This window comes from Aulonocara stuartgranti (genome assembly GCF_965226115.1).
Source record: "Aulonocara stuartgranti genome assembly, chromosome: 7".
NCBI classification, from domain to species: domain Eukaryota; kingdom Metazoa; phylum Chordata; class Actinopteri; order Cichliformes; family Cichlidae; genus Aulonocara; species Aulonocara stuartgranti.
The window spans coordinates 23,067,342-23,093,514 of record NC_138945.1 but is presented as its reverse complement, the minus strand read 5'-3'; the positions used below and the strand labels follow the sequence as shown (position 1 = coordinate 23,093,514).

The window sequence follows — 26,173 nt, the reverse complement described above, 5'->3', positions numbered from 1 at the left end:
GAGGTGAGCTGACGCTGATGCTGCATCTGAATAGCTCCAGGAAAAAAGAGATATTGTGCAATGGAAAGCATAGCTGTCCGACAGGCAGGCATCTGGATGAGCTGCTTTACAGCTCAGACACACACAATCAGTGTCAGTAGCTGTATGCAGAACACATTCATTTGCATGGACACATACAGTTAATACCTCAATTCAATAATCAGAAATAAGCAGCAGAAATAAGCATATCAAACACCTGTTTCATTCTTAATTTGTCACCCTTCACGTGATTTAGCTGTGATGTTCATTAGTCATGTTTCGGTGGTTTTTGGTTAAAATATACTGATTCTTTAAAAAATTAAAAGCATCAAAACACACAAAACTAAACTCTAAACGGTTCCATGAAGGCACCGCCTATTCAACGAATCATAAAGTGGTGAGTGGCAACTGTTAAATATTGGTCAGAATAGTAATCCAACTCTTGGAAACCTGCAATCTGTCTGTAAGCCACCAGATGGCAATAGCTGTGGTTGCAATAAAAAGTCTTCCCATCCTATAGAGATCTATGGGAAAATGACTCTGTCTTAACCTCTGTAAACAACTTGCTGCAGACTTTATGGAGTCACTCACTCATTTGGGGTCATACTGAATAAAACATTAAATCTGTTTTGTAAATCTTGATCATACCTTGTTTCAGAATGGACGATCACATGTGGTAAAAAAAAAAAAAACCAGGACGTCTGCTTGTTCACAACTAGTCAATCAAAAGGCATTAGCCAATGAGCAATTTTTCTGTCTGTGGCTGTAGTATGGCATAAACATAAACGAACCAGCCGTCTTCGCTCCTTATTTAGGGTTTGGTCATCACACTCGAGGCAGTCATCTTTGGACTATACAAGGGCCACTAATCACAGCTAATGAGCGCGTGCACACTCCAGTTAGCATATTCTTTCTCACATTATGCAGCTGTTTTATTAAAAGCAAAGAAACTTGATTTGACTCGATTTTCACTTAATACCTGCTCGCTGCTCATTGCCATCACATTCCGAAGACTGTTCTTACAAGCTGTAAACTGAATGAATTGAATTGAATTTAAATTACTTCATTTTATTCAACATGACGATTTGCTGTCTCTCAGGTTTAGTGACCTGCTGAAGGGCAAAACGAGGAACATGAAGATGTCAGTTTGAATCTATTTTCGTTTATTTCATACGACTAATTTAAAAGTTAGAACAGGGTCTAACTGGTAATGAAAGAGTTTTTAATTTGAGACATAATTCAACATGTATCAGTGATGGATCAACTGAAGCTTGACCTGTATTTTGTTGCTATTTTATTGCTTATTTCCTGCTGTATTGAATGCACTCCCAAAACTGATCCCTGTAGAAAATAGCTAAGTGGCCTGGTGGCCTCGTTATTTTCATTCACTGACTCTTCTCTGTTCTTTTCTCCTGCTGCTGTCACATCATTGATGACACAACCTTTCATTTTTCTGAATGGATTTGTTTGCTTTTTATATTTGGAGTAAATTATGAGGATGGCACAGTAACTGTACTTTGTTATTGTAGCCCTGCAGCATTGTGGTTGTTTTCACTGACCATCATCTCTGCCATCCATCTGTTGTGTTGCAGGGATTTTCTTCCCCGTGGCTCTGGCATTGTGACCCGCCGTCCTCTGGTCCTGCAGCTGATGAACTCGCCCACCGGTAAAGCTCACCAAATTCCTTTGAAATTGCATAATGGTTTATCTTGACTGCTTCACTGACTGGCTAATCATATTTGATATCTACAGCTGATCAGACAGCTGTTCTATTTGTACAGAAATCTTGACATCTTGAAATCTGTCTTGACATTTTATTGGGAACTGTGCATCACTCTGAATACATGTGGTAAAGATGGCTGATTTGAGTCTGTTTATTCTTATTAACCAGTGACGCTGAAAAAGCCGGAGAGCTACTGTAACGGTGATTGCACTAGTTTTCTTGTGTCTAATGCTTTGAAATAAGTAAAAGGTATAAACATAATACAGTGTTTAATGAATTTATTACACGACCTGTCATAAAAACAAGAAAAGACAAGTATTTTACAAATGTGTCAAAGTCTGTTATCTGGCACAGTCTATTTCATTTAAGACTAAAAGGAAGGTTTTCACTTACTTCTGTCCTTTTAAGTGCGTCTCGATTTCCTAAAGTCAGCATGTAGTTGAATGAACTGCATCTTAGTTCACTTCACAGATTTACATTTAACATCTTTGTGTCAACAGAGAGTCCAGCTGCCTTTAATATTTTACTTCTATTCCAAAGGCTGCCACATCCACATCCCTCTTCATTCTCTTCAGACACAGGAGCTTCATTCTTGGCCAAACCTTCCGTCTCCTCTCATCACGTTCTTGGCCTTTATTTATTTATTTTTATTTGTTTGAAATGTAGCTGTTATAACATCCCCTGTCATTTTATTATTTGTTGCTGAGCCTTCCTGGAAAGACACAACACTTGGGAAAGTAGACAGCTTTTAACCCACTCTCCCATCACCCACCCAACCCTGGCTCCTCCTGGAGTCTAATAAGTCCCCCTATCCTCAGAGGAAAACCATCCGTGCACATTTGCCATTCTCTCTATAGACTTGCGATGACATCATCCTCCCGTTACCATAGTTACACGTTGTTACATTGATTCAGGATCTAGCAGAGAGTGTTTTCTCACAGCGTAGTCATGGTGCGAATCATAAATTACTTTGCGTTAATCTAAAATCAATACGTGGTCGCAGCAACCGTTACTTCATGAATCAAGCTCTAACTGAGTTATCTAACAGTTTTTATCTGTCTTAAGTCTCATCCAAGGACACATCACTTTGCAGCTGAGCGTCGTTCACTATGATCGACATTCAAAACCTTTAATTTCCCATGAACAAAAATCATGTTAAAAGGGTTTGATTCAACTCTCTGTTTACCGTCTTTGCTGTTCACCTCACCGGATCTTCTGATATTCTGTCACATTACTTTCATTTGTGTCTCACTTTTTTGCCGTTTCTTCCAGAATTCGCCGAGTTCCTGCACTGTAAGGGTAAAAAGTTTACAGATTTTGATGAGGTCCGGCAGGAGATCGAGGCGGAGACGGATCGCGCGACTGGAGCCAACAAGGGAATCTCCCCTGTGCCCATCAACCTGCGTGTTTACTCTCCGCACGGTGAGGCTGACGCAGTTTTATTCCACACACACTGAAGATTTAATCTGTGTGTAGAGCATCAATAAGTTTAGTTTTGAATTGGCTTTGTGTTTTCTCTTCTTTCTTTTCTTTTTTACCCTCACAGTGCTGAACCTGACACTTGTGGACCTGCCGGGGATGACCAAGGTGCCGGTGGGTGACCAGCCTGCTGACATTGAATTTCAGATAAGAGACATGTTAATGCAGTTTGTCACCAAGGAGAACTGTCTGATGCTGGCCGTCTCCCCGGCCAACTCTGACCTGGCCAACTCCGACGCTTTAAAGATTGCCAAAGAGGTCGACCCTCAGGGTGAGTTTACACACATGTAAAGAAGCTAATAGGAGTTTTATAAGTCTTTGAAATGATGTTTCATTTATAATTGCTCTTTGTATCATCCTAGTTATTTTTATACAGATGCACATAATGAAATACTGTTGGTAAATTTGCGTGACTGGGTCAGGTTTAAGGACCATCGGTGTGATCACCAAGCTGGACCTGATGGATGAGGGGACCGATGCTAAAGACATCTTGGAGAATAAGCTCCTTCCACTCAGGAGAGGTGCGTAATACCTCGACAGCACGCTCACACAAAAAGTAGCACCTTTTCTGTCTCCTTCAGGTCGGTCGCAACGACGCACTGTTTCCCCCTTGTGGTAACTCAGAGCTTTTCAGTGCTTCCAACATCTGCAACGAAGAACAGAAACAGGGCCAAAGGATGTGGGAGAGCGTGTAAGAAATCAAAAGACAGACAAAGGGGTGAAAGAGAGGAAGAGCTGGAAGGAAAAGCAGGGGAAGGGGCAAAGAGAAAAAAGCAAAAACACTGTCTTGGAAAATAACTCGCATGTAATTTGTGAGCTGCCCTTTATTGCAATGTGCTGATGTGGTGCTTTTCTTTTCCATTTGCACTTGGTTAAAACCCAGGCATGTGCTTTGGAATATTTTCCATTTCCTTTGTTTTTTCTATACTTTTCCCCCCTCTCCCTTCTTTTTCTCCCCGTCTCTCTAACGCTGTGGATATGCACATTTACAAGGCTGCTGGCTCCCAGTTGCCTTAGTTATAGAGCATGAAACAGCTTTTAACTGAGTGATGCATGAGGAAGCTTAACTGGAGGTGAAACAGGATCCTTTTGACCTAACCTCTCCTGGTTATTTCGCCGCACTTCTTTTTTTTTTTGTCTCTCTACGCCTTAAAAGAAGAAACGCATCCAGGAATTCTTTCTCTCTTTCTGGTTTTATGCAAATCCCTCTTCCCCCTTTTCTCTTCTCCTGTCTATATTCTTTTAAGTTGAGGTCTGAGGTCTCTTAAAATGTGGTTTAACATTATTAAACACATGTGAAACAGTTGGGTCCTTGGAGGGGCTGTTCAGACCTGAGGACATGGGTAGAAAATAAAAACCCAGAAAAGTTCAGTGTTGCTCTAACACAAGTCTGTATTATCTTCCAGACAAATTACAATACCCGTTTCAAGTCTGTCAGGAAACGATCAAAGGAGTTGGATGGTTTTCTCTAAATCTGTCAGTGTTTTAGGGTTTACTGTGAGTGTGGAGCTCTCTGTCTGCTTGTCCAGGTTACATTGGTGTGGTGAATAGAAGCCAGAAGGACATAGATGGAAAGAAGGACATTAATGCTGCAATGGCTGCCGAGAGGAAGTTCTTTCTCTCCCACCCGGCATACAGACACCTGGCTGACCGCATGGGAACTCCCTACCTCCAGAAAGTCCTCAATCAGGTGTGTAAACATGTGAATGTAGTGAGCCCATTCCTATGTATTCCCAAAACACTATTTCAGTTTTCTAGTGACCTTATTCTGATATTCTGACCTTTGACCTGCACAGCAACTGACCAACCACATCCGGGACACCCTGCCGAATCTGCGGGCCAAGCTGCAGAGTCAGCTTCTGTCCATCGAAAAGGAGGTGGAGGAGTACAAGAACTTCAGACCTGATGATCCGTCTCGCAAAACCAAGGCTCTCCTGCAGTGAGACAAAGCGCACACACACACACACACACACACACACACACACACACACACACACACACACACACACACACACACACACACAGAAATGTTAACATCTGCACCTTTTCCTGTAGGATGGTGCAGCAGTTCTCGGTGGATTTTGAAAAATGCATAGAGGGCTCTGGGGACCAGATCGACACGGCCGAGCTGTCGGGTGGTGCCAGGATCAATCGCATCTTCCATGAACGCTTCCCCTTTGAACTGGTCAAGGTGTGTGTCGGTTTTGAGATGTCAGGAAGTTATGCGAAGGGTTTATATGGCAGTTTGGTGTCTTAGAAACCTTTCGATTATATTGTACTTGTTATTGTACAGTGTAAATCCAGTGCTGTTCAAAAGTCTTGAGCCGCACCTCTTTTTGTGTGTGTGTGATGCTAGGAAAATGGGAAATAGGTTCAGGGCTTTGTTTTAAAACATGGGCAAACATACATAGAAATACAGTATATAAGGCAAAACAAGGGAATTTCTCCAATTCTAATGATCATATTAGAAATTCAATATTTGGTATGATCACCTTTATGATCTAAAAACAATCTGAAATGAAGGTAAGAGTTCTTATAATTTCTTATAGTATTCAGGATTCATACTCAGGCTTCTTGAAGGACATTAAAAGCTCTGTGGATGTTGATCCTACACTGCTTCAATAATGTTATGGTCCAGGCTCTGGGAGCCCAATCCATGGCTGACAGTGTTTCATTGTGTGTTTTTCTATCCAGGTATGCTTTTACTGTATTGGCAGTGTGTTTTGGATCATTGTCATGCTGAAAAATTAGCCACTCAATCAAAATCTGACTTTACTTTCCTGCATTTATAATTCGATCAGTTTTGACCAGAATCAAATTGATGGCTTAAATGCAACTACAGCAGGTTCAGAGTCTCTTCTGTGTTTTAGAGATGGCTGTAGGTCCTCGCCATCCTGTGTCATGTCTTCACTTGATTTTTCCCCCCCTATTTCTTAAGGATGTGACTTTTAGATTCTGTTCATCAGCTGATAGACTCCACTTGTCCAGTTCCCTCATATTTTTTTAAGCCACACTGCACACAATGCTGAGATATGACAAGTTTTTAGACATGGGAACTAATTATGTGTGCTTGAATAGGTCAGTGTTAAGCAGCTCAACAAACAAAAAACATTCTTCTGAAAATGGCCCTGGGACTGGGTCAGGACTGGACTGAAAAAGCAGCCAAAGAAAAACTGTGGAAGACCTTCAGAAAGCCTGGAAAACTCAAGACTACTTTAAAAAAATACAAGAAAGTCTATCTCCTTGTAAGCTAAATCTAAACAAATGAAGAGTGGCTCAAGTCTGTAAATCAAATAAATAACTTTGGATTAGCAGTAATGTTAGTCAGCTGCATATTTCATTTGTTCGGCAAATTAAGTTTGTTAGGGGGAAAGAAAAGTAGGTCTCCTCACTGGGTCATGATTTATCAAAAGATGCATTGCTAAAAAAACCCCTCTATGTAACAAAAAGCAAGTGGCTCTTAGTTGGATCTCCAAACATGGACAGCTCACTCCAAAACAGTCTAGTTCGTTTTTGGATGAACTGTCTTTGTAATAACTCTGTGTCTGTATTTTAGACACTGTCGACAGAAAAAAGGTCCTAAAGTCAAGTTTCTCTCAGTCTCTTTAAATCATGACATTTCTCCCCTTCATTGTCCTGCTTTCCTCGCCAAAAGGAAGTGCCTGAGCTTCTTCGCCCGGACGTCTCCCACCTTACCTCTCACACTGTTTCTCTCACCCCATCACCATTTCCATCCACTTTTAAAGCCTCCCCTTGCCTTCTCTGTCCGCCTTCCACCTTGTATTAATCCTCGAGGTCTTTGCTTGCTCCCTCTGGTCTGGTTCATTTTCTCTCACAATATGCCCGTCCTTTCTCTTCCCCGCTTTTCTTCCCTGTCCTCTCTCGCCCTCCCTTTGAGGATATAAAACTTACTGTCTGTGACCAAGTTGCAAAAAAATAAATAAAAATGCAGTGTTGGTTTCCCCTGAGGTAAAAAAAAAAAAAAGAGCAGGTTGCTTCCTAACCAGAAAACTTACTCAAAACACAGAAAACCCTCAAAGCCTGCCAGATACATTAGAAGCCGCAGCGAGTAGCTAGAAGTCAATTCATCATTATGTTTTATTTGCTTATGGTGCACGCTTCAGAGAAAATATTAAATTTTGAGTAAAAGCAGGGGAGAATGTGGCATCGCAGTAAATATCATGGAGATACTTGGACAAATATATTAAAAACAGATGTTGCAGGAATAGTCAACAAAGTGACATGAAAGCGAGCGCTGAGTTAGGGAGAATACAAAGTCTGCATGTGCATGTTTGACAACATCTTCCTTTCTCTGTCTGCCTTTCAGATGGAGTTTGACGAGAAAGAACTCCGCAAGGAAATCAGCTACGCTATCAAGAACATTCATGGCATCAGGCACGTCCGCCTTCCAGCTCACCCTCCACCCTTCCCTCTCTTCTTTCTCTGCTTCACCTCCCATCTCTTTGTCTCAGTCACATCTAACCTGCAACTACCCTCCTTGCTAATCCAAGACAGCAGTAACACAAATTGAGGGCTCTGCTGCACACTAAGGTTATACAATATACTTCAGCACAGGGTTGTTTGGGAACAGACGCAGCTGCTGACTGCTGGGTACCCTCGTTTTTTATGTGGTTGCACATTCATGCTGATAAACGGGCTTTTCATCTCTGTACCTTATTTCTGGGATGTTCTTGTTCCCTCTTCCTGATGATGTGCATGTTTACTGTCTATTTTATTTCACCCCAAAAATTCGGCTAAGCTTTGATTTAGAGTTTTGTTTGTCAAAATCAAACTACGGTATATGGCAAAACTTGTGGGTTTATATATATATATATATTTATATTTATAAAACATAAATGAGCTGTGCAAAGAAATCATATTTAATATATTTCCATTAGTGCCAAAATATTTCGGATTTCTATCCCTTCTGGTTTCTACTTCGTTCATGTATGTGTCTTTAAAATACCAGATAGATGTTTACCAGGATGTAAAAGCAAGATAAAAAAGAGTTGCTCTTCACATTTTGGTGTAAGAAAATCATGCTTCTGGTTTGAGTATGTTTTAAAATAAGGAGAGCTGAGCAAAACACAACAATTATGTGCAACAAACACTTATAAAAAAAAGAGTAAGATAACATGTAGACTAAACATGATAATACAAAAAATCAATTTGTTTAAATGTGGATTACTGCACATACACTGCTTAACAGTTTTATTAAACCACCACTAACTTTAAGGTTAATTCCACAGCAGCCCTAAATAACAGTACTGGTTACTGTATAATCCACCAATATAAACAAGCTCTTTAATTGAAATTATATAGTAAAATTATTGTTGTTATCCTTGAATTTTCAAATTGATTGTTTTATTATAAAAAGCTAATAAATAGTAAAGAAAATTATTATTTTTATCAAGATGACAAGTTACAGTTCTTTTAGTTAAATTGTTTTTAGTTTGAAACTATTTTTTTAAAAAGTCTTTGCTTTTATGACAGGTGCTTTATTACATTTGTTAAGCCCTGTATGTAAAATACTTGCTGTGATGCTTGATTATAAAAGGTATATGACTAATGTGAGTGACACGACGGCCTCTTTGGTCTAAAACAATAAAACAATAACTGAATATTTGCTGTGTAGGATCACATCCCGGTTCCTTGCCTTTTCTTGTCTTTTGCTGAATTTTTGCCAGAAGTGGAGGGTAAATCTTTATAATTAACACTCTCCTCTCTACCCAACCCTCTTTATTCCTTCTCTCTTCTTTCTTTCCACCAACTCCTCCTCTTCCTCTCGTCTTTCGGCCCTGTGGCTGCTTCTCTCTGTGTCGGGCAGAACTGGCCTCTTCACCCCGGACATGGCCTTTGAGACCATTGTGAAAAGGCAGATTGGGAAGATTAAAGAGCCTTGCACCAAATGTGTGGACATGGTCATTTCTGAGCTAGTCAATACAGTTAGGCAGTGTACCAAGAAGGTAAAAAAAATAAAAGCTAGCACTTTTTTCCTTGCTTTCCACCTCTTCAGTCCCTCTGCTGTTCGCTCCCTTTCACTCTAACCACCTGACTCCCTCCAGCCCTCGCTGCTGTTGGACAGCGAGGGGACGCCTGGAGCGGCAGGGTGGGCTGCTGTACGCCTGCCTGCCCTACCTTACTGTAGTACCGTGGAGGGTTTGGCTGGACAGGCTGGCTGTGGTAGATGGTTGTGCTGAAGAAACAGAGTGGGGACGCTGAGCGATCATCAGAATACGTCTGCCTTAGAAAGCTATCAGAGCATTCAGTGATGCTCGGAGTAAACTGATGGGTAACATCACGAGGGCAACACCCTTTCCACCTTTTCTAGTGCAAGCTAGACAAACACATACACATAAAATCCTGTCTTTCATTTCGAATACCTGGCAGGCGTATTGGATGACCTCAGTATCCGAACTTTCTCGTGTGTGAGATTGCAGCCGTGCACCTGCAGCTGACGGGAGCCATGACAATTACTGCTTAACTTCATGCCTCAGGGGCTGCACTCTGAGCGAAAGATGAGAGAAAGCAGGGCCAAAGAAAAGAGCAGCAATCTTTATCCACGCGGATCGGCTGTAACCAAGCAAGTTCAAGAGCGCGACAACGCTGGGATGATAAATATCATGATCGGACTCCCTCTGGAAGTCAGAGGAGAGCTGGGTGGAGAGGGGTTCGACACCAGGGGAGATCAGGCTGTTTTGGCTGGAGGTTGGGGTGCACAGCTGCGGTCTCGTGGTGTGTTGCTTGGAGTTTTTGGCTGGCAGAGTCACGCAGGCTGGGAGCTCTTTCTATTTCTTTCAGTCTCCTCCTCGTCTTCTTTGTTCATAGAGAGAGGCTCCAGCACTGTCCTGTTTTAGGATGGCTTTAGGGGGAAACCAAATGTCTCACTTGCACTTTCTTCCTTTTGTGCTGTTTATCCCCCCCCCCCCCCCCCCCCCCGCCCACCCCCCTCTTGTCTTTGTCATCTTCAATCTGTTCTCCTGCTTCATCTCCAATTTTCACCTGCCTCATCTGTTTACTGCCCCTCTCCCTCACCATCTGTTCTCACGGCTTTCTTTTAAATTGGTCTCATCTTTTTACTGTATTTCCTTTCTACCTCCACTTACAACTCTTCATTCGATGCTTTTAATTTTCCTCTTTCCCCACCTATTTCTTTCGTTTTTATTTCTTTCCTGCTCCTTTCTCTCTCTCGTACTGCCTACCTATCTCTACAGGACAGGGCTATTCACCCCCGACCTGGCTTTTGAAGCCATAGTGAAAAAGCAGATCCAAAAGCTGAAGGAGCCCACACTGAAGTGTATAGATATGGTAGTGAGTGAACTCACCTTCACCATACAGAAGTGTAGCCAAAAGGTAAAATGTTAAAGAGAACAAAGCCACTTTCGTTATCTCTGTTAATCTTACAGGTAAGGGTAGACTGATAGCTGGAGTTTTTTTTTACCCATACTTTATATGAAGAGATATATGAGAGACAAACAGTATTTGTATCCAAAAAACACCTTGTATATTATATTTATTGGTTATAAGGAAGAAAATCATTTTTTAATGCAATGACTGGCTAAAATAGCGCCAATGCTATATTTTATACATGTTAAATAATGTTATATGAAGACTATGCATAAAAAGCTACGTTGCTGTGCTAAAGTCTTATATCTTTATATGGGAAAAAGGTGCAGCGATTTATTGAAACATGTACAAACATATGTGGCAATGCAGAGCTCGTACAATACTAATGACGTCAAAAGGCTGCATAATTAAATGGTACCACATGAGCCACATTGTGCTGCTCTGTAAAGAGAGTAGTGCACAAGTCTGATGCTCCAGAGACTCCACTGACTACACCGTAATCAGCTGTGATAAACATAATCAACAATTACAACGTCTTTGATTAAAAAAAGCATTTTTTAATTAAAAAAAGACACAAAACCCCCCAAATTAGGACATTTTTAAGTGACATAAAATGTTGAGCAGTATTTGTAAACCGACCCACAATAAATAAAGAATGAATGAATGAATGTAAGTTTTGAAACACACTAAACTTTAATCAGCACTTATCAGTCTATCCTTGCTCCTTATGTAACCACGTAACCTTTATTGTAACTAAACTATGGTTATCATTTGGTTTTTTTGTCGGTTATAACCGGCCTTATATTGACAACCAAGCACACCGCATGTTAGACAACTTTTTGGTTTTTTTCCTCAGTATATTTCATGATGTCTAAAAACCGTTTGATTTAACCGGATTAAAATCACACCTTTTCTGTCTCTGTCAGTGTGGTTCAATATACCGGAGTGACTGGTTGTGTACTTCCACTCATTGACTAACTGACGTGATTCGAGCGTCTCTTTATTTCTTCTTTCATTTCGCTTTCGTCCTCTCCGTCCCGTCGTCCTGCACAAACCTTTGAATGGCTGCTTCCTCGCTAAGTGACTGACCAGCACAGAGTAGCAGTGCCGCCTCCTTTGGATTTCTCTTCACTGTCACGCTTTTGCAGTTATTTCACTGTATCAAAAAGATACTGTAACATAATACCCAGTGTTTGGGAAAATCCACAAAGGGGGTCAGTTTGAAGTCTTCCCACACCTCCCCGTCCCCCACCCTCCACCCTCCACCCTTTCCCTGCTTCTTTGCATTGCATGCCAGCCTGAATCTCTTCTCTCCACTGTTTTTTTTTTTTCAGTGTCAGTTCTGAAGTCACTGACCGCAGCAGCAGATTTTGACAGATCGTATCTGTCGTCAAGTTGCGTTGCATCTTTCTACCTGCATAAATTATCTGCTTCCATATGGCGCACGTAACTTTTCGCATGAAATGCTTCTCGTCAAAACAGTCTCCATTCGTAACGGCACAGTGATGCCGTTGTTAGTTGTGTGTGCCTTCTAAATAAAATCAACATTCTGATTGGGAGATATGCTTCAGATATGCACCCTCGGTCCTCTAAAACAGCAGTGTATGCTGTGTGATGTTGAAAAGCCTCATTATTATTGGCAGTAGGACCTGAAAAAGTCACTTATTTAATTCAAATACTGGCAGAAATTATTTAAAATGTTTCTTCTTTATCGGTGTCATCTGCTCTGTCAGTGGATCAGACCTGGAAGGCACTAAATAAGCTCCCAAACAACGAAAGAGGCCAATCGGTACCTACTCACTAACCCAAAGATGCACTGTAACTTGCACAAAAGCCTTTCTTTCTCGTGCTGCGATTATTTGATTTTCTTTGCTTTTCTCTCTTTCCTCACACTTCTCCAAATGTGTTTGTGTCACATTGGAGACCCACCAGCGTCTGCGTTCGTGGGTTTTGCAATGAGCTCATGGAAAAAGACCCACAGTGTGCTGGGAAAAAGAAAGCTTTTTCTGCCAGGAACATTGTTTATTCTGTTTGTGGTGAAAAAGAAGAAAAATCACAGACTTTGCTCTATTCTCTTGCATTTGTTACACGGTGGGAACGAATACACATTTGGCACGTATTATTTAATCTAACACAAGTCAACACCCACTCAGGGTGAGCAGTGACTAGAGCTGAGTCTGCGATAAACCCAGACCCCCTCAAACATACCGTGTTTAATTGTGTTTCTGTATTTTGTTGTGTTGTGGAACTGTGTGCTGTGGTTCTGTGAGATTTTTTTTTTTTTAATTTGTTTACTGAATCTTGTACATTGACGTGTGACAGTGTGTGCATGTGTTGGGATCTGTGTTTGTTTTTTTGGGCTACTTACCTACCGTTTTCTGTGCTCACAGCTGGCTCAGTACCCCATGCTGAGGGAGGAGATGGAGAGAATTGTCACTCAGCACATCAGAGACAGAGAAAGCCGCACTAAAGGACAGGTAAAGCAGACAAACAGTGTGTACGGTGTAAAGTGTGTGTGTGTGTGTGTGTGGGGGGGGGGGGGGGTGGTTGTGATGGTGTGGTACGTTTGTGTAAAACAATGATATGAATGAATTGTTTTGTCCTGGTTTAAATCAGTGTGCATCCTGGTGTGTGCTGGAATTTGTCATTGTTCTATATAATAACCGCATCATGATGTCTTAGGAAGGAAAGTGCTTTGTTGTCTCTTAAAGTTGTGATATTTTGCTTTCATGAAGGCAGCTGTGAGATCTTTTTACTGGTCTGTTTCCAACTAGTGGTACATTATCTCAAAATTTCCATGTCTGCAAACCATTTTCAGTTACAAGCTGCTCCTATTTAGTGCTTTAATCTTATTTCATATTCATTTTTTATGGAGAATATAATAATTTGTAATGTAGAAAGTATTTCTGCAAAGAAGCAGGGGCTTTTAACAGTTTGTTCTTACTCACTTCCTGCTGAAATAGTTTTTCTTAAAGTATATCAGTTTAATTTTACTTATTGACCAATCACAGTGCTTAAGACTACAAGTCACATTTAACCATGAATTCATACAGCGCTTTAATCTAAACACTTTACCTAAGTCACATACGCCCAATATACACCCACCAGCCACTTTATTAGTTGCACCTTGCTCGTACTGTTCTAGACCCAGTTTTCCATCAGAACTGCCTTTATTGTGTGTAGCAGAGATTTACTAACATGCTGGAAACACTCTTCTGAGATTTTGGTCCATTTTGATATGATAGTATTACACAGATGCTGCAGGTTTGTCAGCTGCATATCCATAATCCCTGCTCTGTGCTCTGTGGTCATAAAGGGATCGACATAGTCACCAACAGCGCTCATAGTTTCTATGATGTATATATAATGATCAGTGGCAGCCGATGTGGTCTACTGCTGAAGCCCATCTGCTTCAAGGTTTGATATGTTGTGCATTAAGAGATGCTCTTCTGCATACCTCGGTTGCTTTCCTATCAGCTTGAAGCAGTTTGACCATTATCCTCTGACCTCGAGAACCAGCAAGGCATTTTTAGCCAGAGAACTGCTGCTCATTTTCTCTTTTTTTGAACCATTCTCCATAAAACCCTAGAGATGGTTGTGTGGGAAAATCCCAGCAGATCAGCAGTTTTTGAAATACTCAGACCGGCCCATCTGGCAACAACCATGCCAGATTCAGAATAACTTCAATCACCTTTCTTTCTTATTCTGATGCTCATTTTGAACGTGAATAGGTCTTGACCATGACTGAATTAAATGAAAGGGTGTACCTAATGCAGTGGCTTTTGAGTGAGTTGACCTAGCCAGAGCACTCTAATGAAGCCCATGTAGGAACAGGAAGAACATGGAAACTTCCCATCTGGGTTTTGAATCAGGAACTTCATGCTGTGAGGTGACAGTGTAACCTCTGTGCTGCCTCGTTCCCCTATAATTTTCACTGAACACTATGACCTTTCCAAACATTTCCGTGTAAATGCACACACACACACACACACACACACACACACACACACACACACACACACACCCACACACACACACACACACACACACACACACACACTGTTACGAGAAAGAAGTTTAAGAAGTTAAAAGAGACAAACTACAAGAAATGATGTTGCATTGCTCTGTGTGTATAGTGATAATAAAGATTATTCACATTCAATGATACATAGAAAGTACCTCAGATTTAATTCATTGAGTGCGGCTGAATTACAAAATGAAAGCTGGGGACCAGGGCTCCAAAATATGATATATAAGTATAAAACTGACTGTTTTACTCTCTCTGTTCAGGTGTTGCTGTTGATAGATATTGAGCTGTCCTATATGAACACTAACCATGAGGACTTCATCGGATTTGCCAAGTAAGTTTAGAAATCTGCTGCCGCTACAGTGGAAAGTCTTTACTACTTAAGGTCAAAGTACAGTATCGCATGTTTTGTTGTGCAGTGCCCAGCAGAGGATCAACCAGATGAGCAAGAAGAAAGCAGCCGGCAATCAGGTACTCCGATCACTAACAGGCAGGCACGCTGTCTGTACTCTTGCAGAGCTGTGCTGTTCACTCCAGGCCTCTTTCAGCTGCTGTAACACGATGATTCCACTCCTCCAAATATGTTTTGTCTGTTGGCAAGCAACGTGCCAGCTGAACTTTATAAAGTTTTACCCTAAGGCTTAGCTCTGTTAGCACTCAGCTCTTGTGTTTTCGCTCATGGTAAATGTTGCACGGCTATACGGTCTATGGTTACAGTGGGCAACAGCCCATTAGTTATACAATGCCACAACCCTGTGCTGCTCTTGTACACGTTACACAATAATGGACAACACTTGTGTGGTCATGAAACAGCTTGTCCTTTTGGTGAAAAACCATGATAGCTCCTGCGGTTTAAAGCTTTAAAGACAACAACAGTTATTACCTTTCCACCCAATAGAAAGCCTTCTAATAAAAAAAAACAACACAGTACAGTAACTGAATATTTAAGTGTAATGGCTACATATTTATGGTTCGGTAACAGCTTTTGGATGACGTTGCTTTTTTAAAGTGTTTTGAAGCGCTTCCTGTGCATTCTTCTTCTACTTTTAGCATATTTTTATTTTACTCTCTTTTTCTTCTTCTTCTTCTTCTTATCAGCTCTATATGTTTTAGTATCTGTCATTTTGTTGCCTTGAGTTTCCTCTGAGTGTTTTCTTCTTTGCTCTCTTTCGTCCCTTCCTCCTTCTCTCTGTGGCTTTTGCACTTCAGGATGAAATCATGGTGAGTAGTGTGGTTACATATATCAGGATTTATGTGTTTATAAATGTTTAAACTTGTATGTCTTTTATGTATTTTAGGCTGTAATTAATAGTGGATACATGAGTGTGTGTGTGTGTGTGTGTGTATGAAATAACATTCAGAGTAAGTGCTAGTAGATTGGCAGGTGGCTGTAGTTAGAGATGCTTGGCTGTTTCCTTGTTCTCCTTTTTTTCAGCTATGTCATCCCCACAGAAACACAATTACATTTCAGGGTTGTAAATATGCCATAAAAAGCTTTTGTGCACATAAAAAGAAGTGTGATTCTCTGTTGTATAATGTTATTTTGTGTGTGTGTGTGCGTGAACCCCACATGCATCTTTCAGAAAGGCCCAGTTTGGAGATGTTCAGTGTGGCTTTGGCTCTGCAGTTGATTTGCTTTGGCAGTAAATAGATGCCCCCCAGCAGTAGCTTGAACTACATGAAGAGGGAGTCACACGTCTAAAGAAGCAATAAAGACAAAAGACAGAAAAGAAGAGAGTCTGAAAAAATTCTGATAAATATTTTCCCTCGAAATATTGATCAAAGGGGTCTTAGCGTTCCCCTGCCTCTTCTAAATTCAAAGTAACACAGAAGGCCAGAGGACATGAATACCTGCAGACATATGGCATCCCTGTAGTTGTCACTGCAACCACCCAGAGAAGGGTCAAAGGTTAGGGGCACATTGTAAGCAAAGTGGTGAACTTAACATCCTGTTTATAGATGGATATCATTGGCCCTTAAAGACCCTGAAGCTTCTGCTCTTCTCATTCACTGCTGGTCTGACCTCCATGCAGGGAAATTTAGGAGAACATGAAAGTAGAAACTCAACATTAAAAATGTTTCTGAAAACACCTCTGTGTCTTAGATAATCTTTCAAATATTACAAATCCTTTACAGGCCACCAAGTTATGCTTAAAGCTAACCACACCTTATGATAGATCCTAATCTAAATGTTCAAGAAGTATAAACTTTTTATAGAGATTAATTATTAATTATTTAAATGTAGAGCAAGTCCCTCATGTAAAACTTAAAACACGTCTCATTAGACCTCCTTTTATAAGGCAAAACAGTGACAAGACCTAAAGGCGTTGACTCTATAAGAACAGGCTGATAGCCAGATTATAGATTATTTGTCTTTTCTAAAAAAAAAAAAAATCCCAAAATACTGACTCTAAGTAATCTGATTACTTGTAAATTTTCCAATGTAATCTTGTTACATAAGTACAGTGTAAACTGTTACATTTAACTGACTCTGGACAAATTAATTTTATGTGATTGGCGGACATTCAGTTTACACCAAGCATGTTTTCCTTTGTTTATTATATATATGATATATTTTTCAGTTGCATTTAACCCCAAATTACTACTTTATATTTATGAGGGCAAAGAATTATGTCTTTAAGTGTGTGCTGTGGACCCTTATTGTTGTCCAGAAACCATCAGAAGAGCATAAGTGAGTTGAATTGTTCAATAGTGATCCAAACAACACAAATGAATGGACTTCATAAATCCATCCAGACTTTTTTTAAGGCTTTACATTGTCGGTAGGTAATTGCCAGGCTTTAAATTATTTTATTCTGCTTTAAACTACTTTAAAGGGAAACAGCTGAATTGAATGTATGTTATTTCAATGCTCTTGCTCAGATAATTAATCGGCTGCTTCCATTTGCAAAGCTCATACCTACAGTGTAGCATAAAACAGGATCGCATGCATTTCACTGCATGATCTTCAAAAGGTGATACGGGCCACTGCAGCCTCCTTATCTGCCTCGTCCCTCACCCTGCTTGCTGTCCCCTTGCTGCCATCCCAGCAGCCGGCTGTAATGTGCTGGCAGTTGATCAGTCGTGTGTATTTGGCCTTTTACTAAATGCCCTATGCTGGCATAGCTTTGTAATATTCTCTCCACATTCTCATTCAGCCGGAGAGAGGAGTTAACGATCGGTTCAAGGTAAATAACCTGCACACCATCGTACTGTATGTGTGACTGTAAAGTGGAGGGAATGAAATACAAGAGAGCTGAGGAGAAAAAAGAGAGCGAGTGCGAGGAGTGTGTTGGTGGTTAGCTGAGCGTTTTTGTTAGCTCATTCACTTCTGCTGTGTAGGTAGGCCTACATATGTGTGTGGTAAATGTCTGTAAATGTAAAGGTTGATGGATGTTAATGTTAACTTTGTGAAATGTGCAAATGCTGGTTGAGTTTCAGCTCATTTCCTTTCTGTGTGTCTGCTATATCTGTCTGTTTCTCAGGTGATCAGGAAGGGCTGGCTGACCATTAATAACATCGGCATCATGAAGGGAGGCGCCAAGGAGTACTGGTTTGTACTCACCGCCGAGAGTCTGTCCTGGTACAAGGATGATGAGGTGAGACAGAGTTCACGTAAAGTCACTCTAGCACACGGAGTCACACGGTCAGGGTGTTTGTGTGTGTTTGCACGTTTCAGTATCTGCACACTCAAAGTCTTGGTTTAGAGTTCTGTTTGCGGTCTGAGCTGCAGACCTGATGACTGAATCATCTGCCCGAAGCATCAGCCAACTGCTTTGTAGTGTTTTCCAAAGAAAAATGCAGCGCAAGAGATTCATAAAAGTATGCAACACTGCACTACAAGTACTTGTTACTGCATAGAAACAGAGTTTTGTTTTGAAAGGGAAACAAAGGGTTCTTTGCAGGATAATTGATTCAAAGTTAAACCCGACTGAAACTCAGTTTTGAAGGCTCAGATCAATATTTGAAAATCTTATGATGATGATCTGAGACATGTTGTTTTTTGCTTTTGTGTGTGTTGACCATAATATATAAATAAAAAACCCAGAAAAGGACTTAAAATGGGTCATTTAACGAGTTGAAAAATAAACTGGATAGTGCCCCCTGATGGATAAACAATATAATGTCCGTGCAGTGCAAATGACCACAGATCAACAGTCTTTTGATTCTTGTGTTCCAACTTATGTGCTGACAGAGATTTTTCTGTGTTTAGTAAACGTCAGACTAGTCAGCCGCTCCGTTTTTTGGTGTACTTCAGTTTGACAGGACTTTGGAGTTTGGTGGTTTCATATAATTAGGAAAAAGCTTGTTTGGGAAAAACAAAACTTGACAAAATTGACATTTCTTCACAGTATAATTTGATTATAAAGCATGTAGTCTTCCTACTGTATGACACTATGAAATTACATTTTACTCTGGCGGTTTTTCTGCATCTTTACCGCACAACCCGACACAATTTTCCTGGGATCCGAGTGTTTATTCTCCATGACCTGGTCCAACATTCATTCCACTGCAGCTATGACTGCTGGTCAGTGTTATCTTCTGCACACTGATATGATTCTCCCTGACATGCTTTGTTACTGGACTTACTGGTCAAAGCGGTATCCCATGATGCTTTGCAGAACTATTAGGAGCTAGCCACAGTCTCGCTGTCTCCATGCCTTAGCCACAGCCTCTGTGCGCGCTGACATCAGGCTGTGTGTGTGTGTGTGTGTGTGTGTGTGTGTGTGTGTAGGACTGAGCAGACCTTTCTAAAAAGTCAGGACCCCACAGCATGTCAGACATTGAAGCTGGCACACATATGTGCATACCAGAGCCCTTGCATTGCCCTGTTCCTAATTACACACACACACACACACACACACACACACACACACACACACAAGCTGTTTCTAATAAACCTACTTTATTTCAAAGAAGGGGCACAAAGTGAGAGGGGGACTGGATCGCAGGGGTGGAGGCAGGAGTGTCTCTCGTTAGCTGGTTAGCAGCAGGAGTAACAAGGACCATGTGAGGAGAGAAAGTGGGGAGAAAAGGTAGCACAGATGGGGGGGGGGCAAAGAGGTAGGAAGGGCTGGTTTGGTACATTACATCCTCCCTCCCTCCTTCTTTCCCAGCGACGTCCTCAAATGTTCTTCCCAAAAAACAAAAGAAACAGTCTGTCATCCTTTCCTCGCCTCTTGCTTTCTGTCTCAGTCTTTCCTTGTCACAGTCTCCTATTTTTTTTACTCCTGTCTCCTCCCTCCATCTGTTACCTCTCTCTCATAATGTCTATTTATTTGAACATGGAGCTGTGAGGACGCATGGAGACCTAGAACCAACACCACGTGCTGATGTTACAGCTCAGCTCAGCCTGCTGCTGTAGCTGTAGCCTAAAAAAGGTTTACGTGATGTTTTATATCCGACATTTTACATAAGCCCCTCACACACTAGAGTACTCCGAAGGAATTATGCTGACCACCTGGGTGGAGACCTGCCAAAATATGATGCTTTGTTTAATTTCAGGGGGGAAAATGCATCAGTGCATACAGAAAACTCCACGTTTTTGCGCACCCTTTTCCACGTATATGCGTTGAAATGTTATTTGCACCATCTTGCAAAATCAGCACACGACTGTTTTATTGGTGGTGCCGCTTGTCACGGGGAAAACCCTCGCCATGGTCTGGCAAACGCATACACACATGGACACACTCCACCTCCAGACACTAATAATAACTTTCGACCCAAGTAGTGGTGCCAGGATGTTTTGATTAGTGTGTGCGTGTGTGAACGCATGCATGTGTGTGTGCTCTTAGAAGCCTTCTGGTCTGTATTACCACAGGACATGCCAGTTCTTTGAATTAGGCCGCTCTAAAGCTTAAAGCTTCCCAAAGCAGAGTGAAAGTGAGGGGGATGAGCCACAAATTGAGAAAAAAAATGGTTGTAAAGAAACATTGTGTATATGAATGTAAAACACTGGATTTTATAGACTTGTAACGCTTGTGATAGCCGTGCATTGGTATAATCAAATCCATATTTTTACACAAGCATGTGACAACCGCAGTTTCACATTGACAATAGTACAAAGGCACAAATGGCTTGATTTCATTTGATTTTTTTAAGTGCCTGTATTAACTTTGGGTGCCCTTTTTCTTTTGTGTATGTGTGTGTGTGTGTTCAGTCACTGCGCATGTGTGTGTCTGCCCGGGTTTCCCTGCTCGTGCTGTAAAGCTGCCAGAAAGCCAGACTCTCCTGGTGATCCCAGCTGTAAACATCCTGGGGGGAAACAGCAGACCGCTGCTTTCAGCACACTCATAGTAACATGTCTGCTTTAATGGTGAGCGTGTGTGTGTGTGTGTGTGCATGCACATGGACTTTTGCTTTGTGCGTTACGGGTGTGTGTATGTGTGTATATATATATATAAATGCATATACACTTGTGTGTTTGGTGGCAGGGCTGTAAATGGAAACAGGTTGGTTTTGTGGTGTTCATTCCTGAAGACGATGCTCTGTGATGAGGCACCGTGTGAACGTTTCTTTTGCTTTGGCGTGTTTGCGAGGGAGTGGGGATTCGAAACGGTACACTGCGGGTTTGCTTTATCAAAGACAGGCAGGCCCGAAGGTAAACTGTGGTCCCAGAGAAGAAGTAGAAGCAAGGGGCCGCAAGTGGAGGGGGGTAGCTAAACTTGTAACTTTTCACATGACATCACCTACAAACACTAAAACCCACAATTTTCTGTCTTTTTTTGGCGGGAGAGCTATATAAAAAAAGCAACAAAAAAAAAAAGCGAACCCAAAAACAAAACGGTGAACAGACAATGATAGAGTGACTGCTCTTTCAACATTTCTGTCTGGTGGCTTCCTGCCTCTCTGCACATTACATGGTCATTTGAGGTAAAGCGGCCGCAAGCTGATGCAGGGAAAGCAAGAGGCATAATTGTACATTTTCATTATGAGTGCAGTGTGACGCTGGAGGTTTACTGTGCGCTTTAGTTATCTTTTTGGGTTTTTTTCTGTGTGGCTGAACTTTTCTGGTTTCAGCTTTTGGTTGCATAGGAAAATAAACAACATGTTAAAAATGTCTCGCAACCATCACTTATATCTATATGCCTGTGGTGTTTATTTACGTTTCGTGGAGCCCGTATATGTGTGATAAGTTGCTCAAGAAAAAAAGAAAAACAACAACATTGAAAACTTAAGCCTCTTTATTGTGACGATTTTTAAATATTTTTCACAAGCTGAGTTGCAGAGTGAGGTCTTGGTTACACAAACATCATATAGCTTAATAAGAGTACAACCTGATGGGTCTGTTTTCAAAATTTTAGGACTTCTCCATCACTCATAAATCCATCCTGGGCGAGGGCTAGGCCTTCTGCGGTGGAGCCTTTGGGTGCTTTATTTAGGCTCGTGCCCGGGCTGGTCCAGATGGACGAGGGGTGGTGCAGCTGCGTGTTCCCACAGCCTGATGTGCTTGTGCCTGCTGAATGCCCTTTGGAGGGCTCTCACTTTTTTTTTTAACCCCCCCCCCCCATCCTGCTTTTTTTAGGCAGTCGTCCTGTGCTTCCCCGGCCAGCCTAACCAATGTGCAGACTACTGTACAACCACTACTTCCTGAACAGGTAGTCTGAACACTGGGCAGGCGGGCCGGGCGGCTGAAGGGTAGCGCTGTGGAGGACTCTTTACTCATGCGCTCAGAATCAGAATCAGATATATCACCACACACACTCTTAATCGTACTCACTGTGATTGCAGCCAGGCTCCGGGGCCTGGCTTATCTTCGCAGTCTGACTGCCGCAAAGGGCCGATCGGGGATGATTGAGTGAGCTGGGATGGAAGGGATGGAGGAGGAGGTGGTGGAGGAGGAGGAGGAGCGGGAGAGGTTAGACGGAGGTGATAGGCGCTGATTGGCAGATTCTGTGACATTCCTTCCTGTTTCCCGCTGTGAAAAGCAACATTCCTCACCGAGCTCTACGGGGGAAACACAAACACACAGAAAGTGTTTAATTAATGTTAAATATCAAATATAACACATTTAGAAGTCATAAATCTGTTATATGTAGCCAATGAGCTTTAATTACTCATCGGCTAATTATATGCTTTTTAATCTGAGAATTTTGGTCTTAAATATTAATGTAACAAAGTAACTAGTATTTCTTTGCAAGAATTCTGCATTTAGAAAAGATTAAAGGCAAAAAATAAAGCCCAGCACAGATGCCAAAACACACAAAAATGGTCAACCTATTTAGCCCAAATTAGTGCAGCCTAAGCCCCATTTAGTTCCCTTAAAATTTCAGGCCAAACCGAACAAAAGTCATTAGAGTTTCAAGTACTTATGGTTAAAAACAGCTGCAAGTGCAAGTGCTGTTAATCTCCCTGGAACAGATCTTATCAGATAATATTTGTGGTCAGCCGAAATCCTCCCAACCCAACACGTCCCTCTAAAACGCCGGAGTATGCAACCTTTCGTCTCCTTAGACGTACGCCGAATGGAAAGAAAGAAAGCGGGGGATACCTGCGTCTTGGCGATCTCGTTTCACTTCTTTGCATCTTTCTGCGTTAGGTGATGCTTCTTCTTTCCCAAATCCTTGCTGAATTTGCCTGTTCTTTCATTCAGCGCTGCTGCCACACTGCTGAGGGAAACCTTGGCTGATCGGGGTTCAAATGCTCCTAGAGCAAAAAAGGAAAGAAAAGAAAAAGACAAAGGGGGATCTCCGGTAGCAGGCAAGGTGGACTGGCTGGAGGTTTGACGTGGCAAGGGACTGGCCACCAAGTTCTCCCTTTGAGAGACAGAAGGAGAAAAGGAGTGAGAGAGAGAGAGAGGAGATATGGAGAGAGAAAGAGGAGGAGCTCGCCGGCCCCCTATTTTTCCTTTCTCCTCTCTTCTTTCTCTCTCCACTCCCTCTGTCTGGCTCACCCCTCCTTTTCCAGTCTCCCTCTTCTGGCTTGCAGGGAGAAAGTGGAAGGTCAGAGGTGAACAGGAAGTGAGACACATTCATTTGGCCTGCGTGTTGTAAAAGTTTGGAAAGGGAGTGAAGGACGGGCTGCAGAGGGAGGGAGCCTTTTAGTGGAAGCGTATGTGGACGTGTTTGCGCTCTCACGTGGAGGCATTTATGTGTTTCGCAAAGCATTTGCGTGTTCTCAATGCAGTGCATCGCTGCTTTTGATACATGTGAGCATACATATATAAATATATATATTATGAGAATGAGTGATGGATTTGTGCATGTAGGAGTGAGCCTGGATGAGAGGAGAGGCTCCGTGGTCTTTGTAGAAAGGGGCAGGAATGTCGGCGTTTTCTTGGCAAGCAGGAGGAAGCCTTGTAATAACTCCAGATGTGCAGCCCTGTGGTCTCCATCTCTCTCTTGCTCCTTCTGTTTTTATTTCTAAAGCTGATTTCCTCTCCCTGTCCGACTCGAATAAAGAGCCCTTTATGCAGCTCTGCAGCCTTCCCAGCACACACACACACACACACACACACACACACACACACACAGAGTGGTGGCAAGGGGGGTGGGTTGGTTGCTGCTTGGAAGGGTGACATACGACTGGTAAATCAGAACCAGGGCGAAAGACATGTGTGCGTGTGTGTGTGTGTGTGTGTGTGTGTGTGTGTGTGTGTGTGTGTGTGTGTGTGTGTGTGTGCGTGCAAAAGAGGAGGGAAAAGGCAGTGTTGAGACACAACCAGTCAAAAGTTCCTCCTTTACTTTCTAGGGCTTCACACGCACTCACAGTTAGGTTTGGTCCTTACTTCTAGCAGACAAGAGTAATTAGTGCTAGTGTTTCCAGGTGTGTGTGTGTGTGTGTAGTAGTACGTGTGCAGTGTAGTGGTGGCCAAGGCCATGTGTTTGTTTTAGCTGCGGTTTCTGAGCTCCGACCTGAGCTCCAAATCAAAGCAGGCACGATCCCACGAGAGACGAGTCAGCAGTACCGCTTGGACGGCTAGAAAAATGGGGAAGAACTTCAAAATGGGGGGCGAAACGATGCCCCATGAACAAGGAGGTCCAACAAAAAAATGAAAAAAAAAAACCTAGCAAGCCAGAAAAAGAGAATTACAGAAACCAATCCTCATAGGACATAAAATGGATTAGTGTTGCAGTCGAGTTTAGGGTTTGGAGGATTGGAAAGAGTGAATTTTAATGGGTAGGTGGGGGAAATGCTGCGGTCGCGCTAACATTGTTTCCACTGTTTGGATGACCAGGCAGACAGCTTACTTTTCAGACTCTTAGTCAGGGAAGCCAGAAATGCTGAGAAAGTATGCACATACACACGCGTGATCTGCGCTCCCATGTTATTCCGTCTTGCCGTGAAATACAGCTGCTTAATACTGTCACAGAAAAACCTCAAGGTTCTGACTTTGTTTTTCCTGCTTTGACAGCAGCTCCGCCAGTTCGTGGGCGAAACTGTGTCTTTCGTGCGTTGCGTGTGGGGAAGATAAGATTGCGGGTGTTGCTCTGTAAATGTATTTAAGAGAGCGCTCTGTACGTAATTGTGGAAGCAGCCTGTAAATCTGAATGGCTGAATGTGTTTTAATGTGCGTGTTTCTGTGAAACTTTGCAGCTCATTTTCTATCCAGAGACAAACAGCCATAATTCTTTGGGTAACAGAAAATGTGAACCGCATAATAGCTCGGTTATTTTTCCTTTCTCTCATGTGATATCGTATCAGCGATACTTATCTGTTGAAAGGAGCATATTTTAAAAAGACAGTGGCTTGAGGAAAGGGCTCAGGAAACACTGGGAGCCTCATCCGTCTCATTTATCCAGCTCAGGATTGCTGGAGCCTGACCACGCCGACAGCGGGTGAGGCCATGAGGACCCTTAACGGGCCACCAGTCCATCACAGGGTCAAAAAATACAGAGAGAGGGACACATTTTAGAAGCACCAGTTAACCGAACAAGCATTTCTTTGGACAGAGAGAACCCATGCAAAAAAGGCCTAGGCCACCAGCGTCAGAGGCTGGGAGATAGAGACACAAAAAAAGAATGTAGTGACATGATTAAGGGGTGATAAATGTCTGTTTGAGATATTAAACATACTTAAGTTAATGGAAGTGAGCGCAGGATGATGTAGCAGGGAAAGTCAGAAAGGCTGTAAGAATGATAAAATCTGTCATGAATGGAAAAGAAGATTTGAGATTATAGAAATGAAGGGAGAGGGACACAGGCTGGTCTGTTCATATATTTAGTTTATGATATGATAATGCTGATGATGTTCCTCTTTTGGAAACATGGAGCATAGTGTGAGAACAAAAATGACTACATGAAACAAAGTATACGGGTGACTCGAGGATCCAAGTGACCACAACATAACTCACTAAGCGATGAATTTGTTTGTTTAGAGTTAAATTAAAGTGAGCTTCAGGTTCAAGGTTGGGGTTGGGCTGTCAGTAGGTACAGGGTGAGGCGAAGTTTCTAGGCAATTAATATAATTGGAGGTAATGGCCGCTGATGTGATGGAAACACAGCTGTGTATGTGTATCTACGTGGCAATTTTATTGAGGTTTAAAAATGTATAAAACATACATTTTTGCTATTTCTGTGACTGTTTTACACATTATAAAATAAAGTGCATTTCTCCAATGGTGTATTTATAATTATATT

At 41.9% G+C, this 26,173-nt stretch overlaps 1 protein-coding gene and 1 long non-coding RNA gene across 14 annotated transcripts in view; one reads left to right on the top strand and one right to left on the bottom strand.

The window, feature by feature from the left end:
- Positions 1–26,173, top strand: part of dnm1a (dynamin 1a) — a 49,947-nt gene that overhangs the window by 10,139 nt on the left and 13,635 nt on the right. For 8 of the 13 annotated variants that reach the window (XM_082541213.1, XM_082541212.1, XM_082541206.1 and 5 more), the window contains 15 exons: positions 1,611–1,684; positions 3,014–3,163; positions 3,288–3,491; positions 3,643–3,741; positions 4,750–4,910; positions 5,017–5,159; positions 5,276–5,411; positions 7,548–7,615; positions 9,048–9,186; positions 12,958–13,044; positions 14,858–14,928; positions 15,014–15,065; positions 15,804–15,815; positions 17,753–17,782; positions 18,080–18,193. In XM_082541213.1, coding sequence (XP_082397339.1) covers positions 1,611–1,684; positions 3,014–3,163; positions 3,288–3,491; positions 3,643–3,741; positions 4,750–4,910; positions 5,017–5,159; positions 5,276–5,411; positions 7,548–7,615; positions 9,048–9,186; positions 12,958–13,044; positions 14,858–14,928; positions 15,014–15,065; positions 15,804–15,815; positions 17,753–17,782; positions 18,080–18,193 — 1,540 coding nt within the window. Of the gene's footprint in view, positions 1–1,610; positions 1,685–3,013; positions 3,164–3,287; positions 3,492–3,642; positions 3,742–4,749; positions 4,911–5,016; positions 5,160–5,275; positions 5,412–7,547; positions 7,616–9,047; positions 9,187–10,434; positions 10,574–12,957; positions 13,045–14,857; positions 14,929–15,013; positions 15,066–15,803; positions 15,816–17,752; positions 17,783–18,079; positions 18,194–26,173 lie in introns of all 13 variants that reach the window. The other 5 variants (XM_082541215.1, XM_082541210.1, XM_082541207.1 and 2 more) reach the window with 3 other exon arrangements.
- Positions 21,761–23,355, bottom strand: LOC309711147. Its single transcript, XR_014277892.1, has 2 exons — positions 23,086–23,355; positions 21,761–22,541 (listed from the first exon to the last, which is right to left on the bottom strand). It is a non-coding gene; the product is annotated as an uncharacterized lncRNA (long non-coding RNA).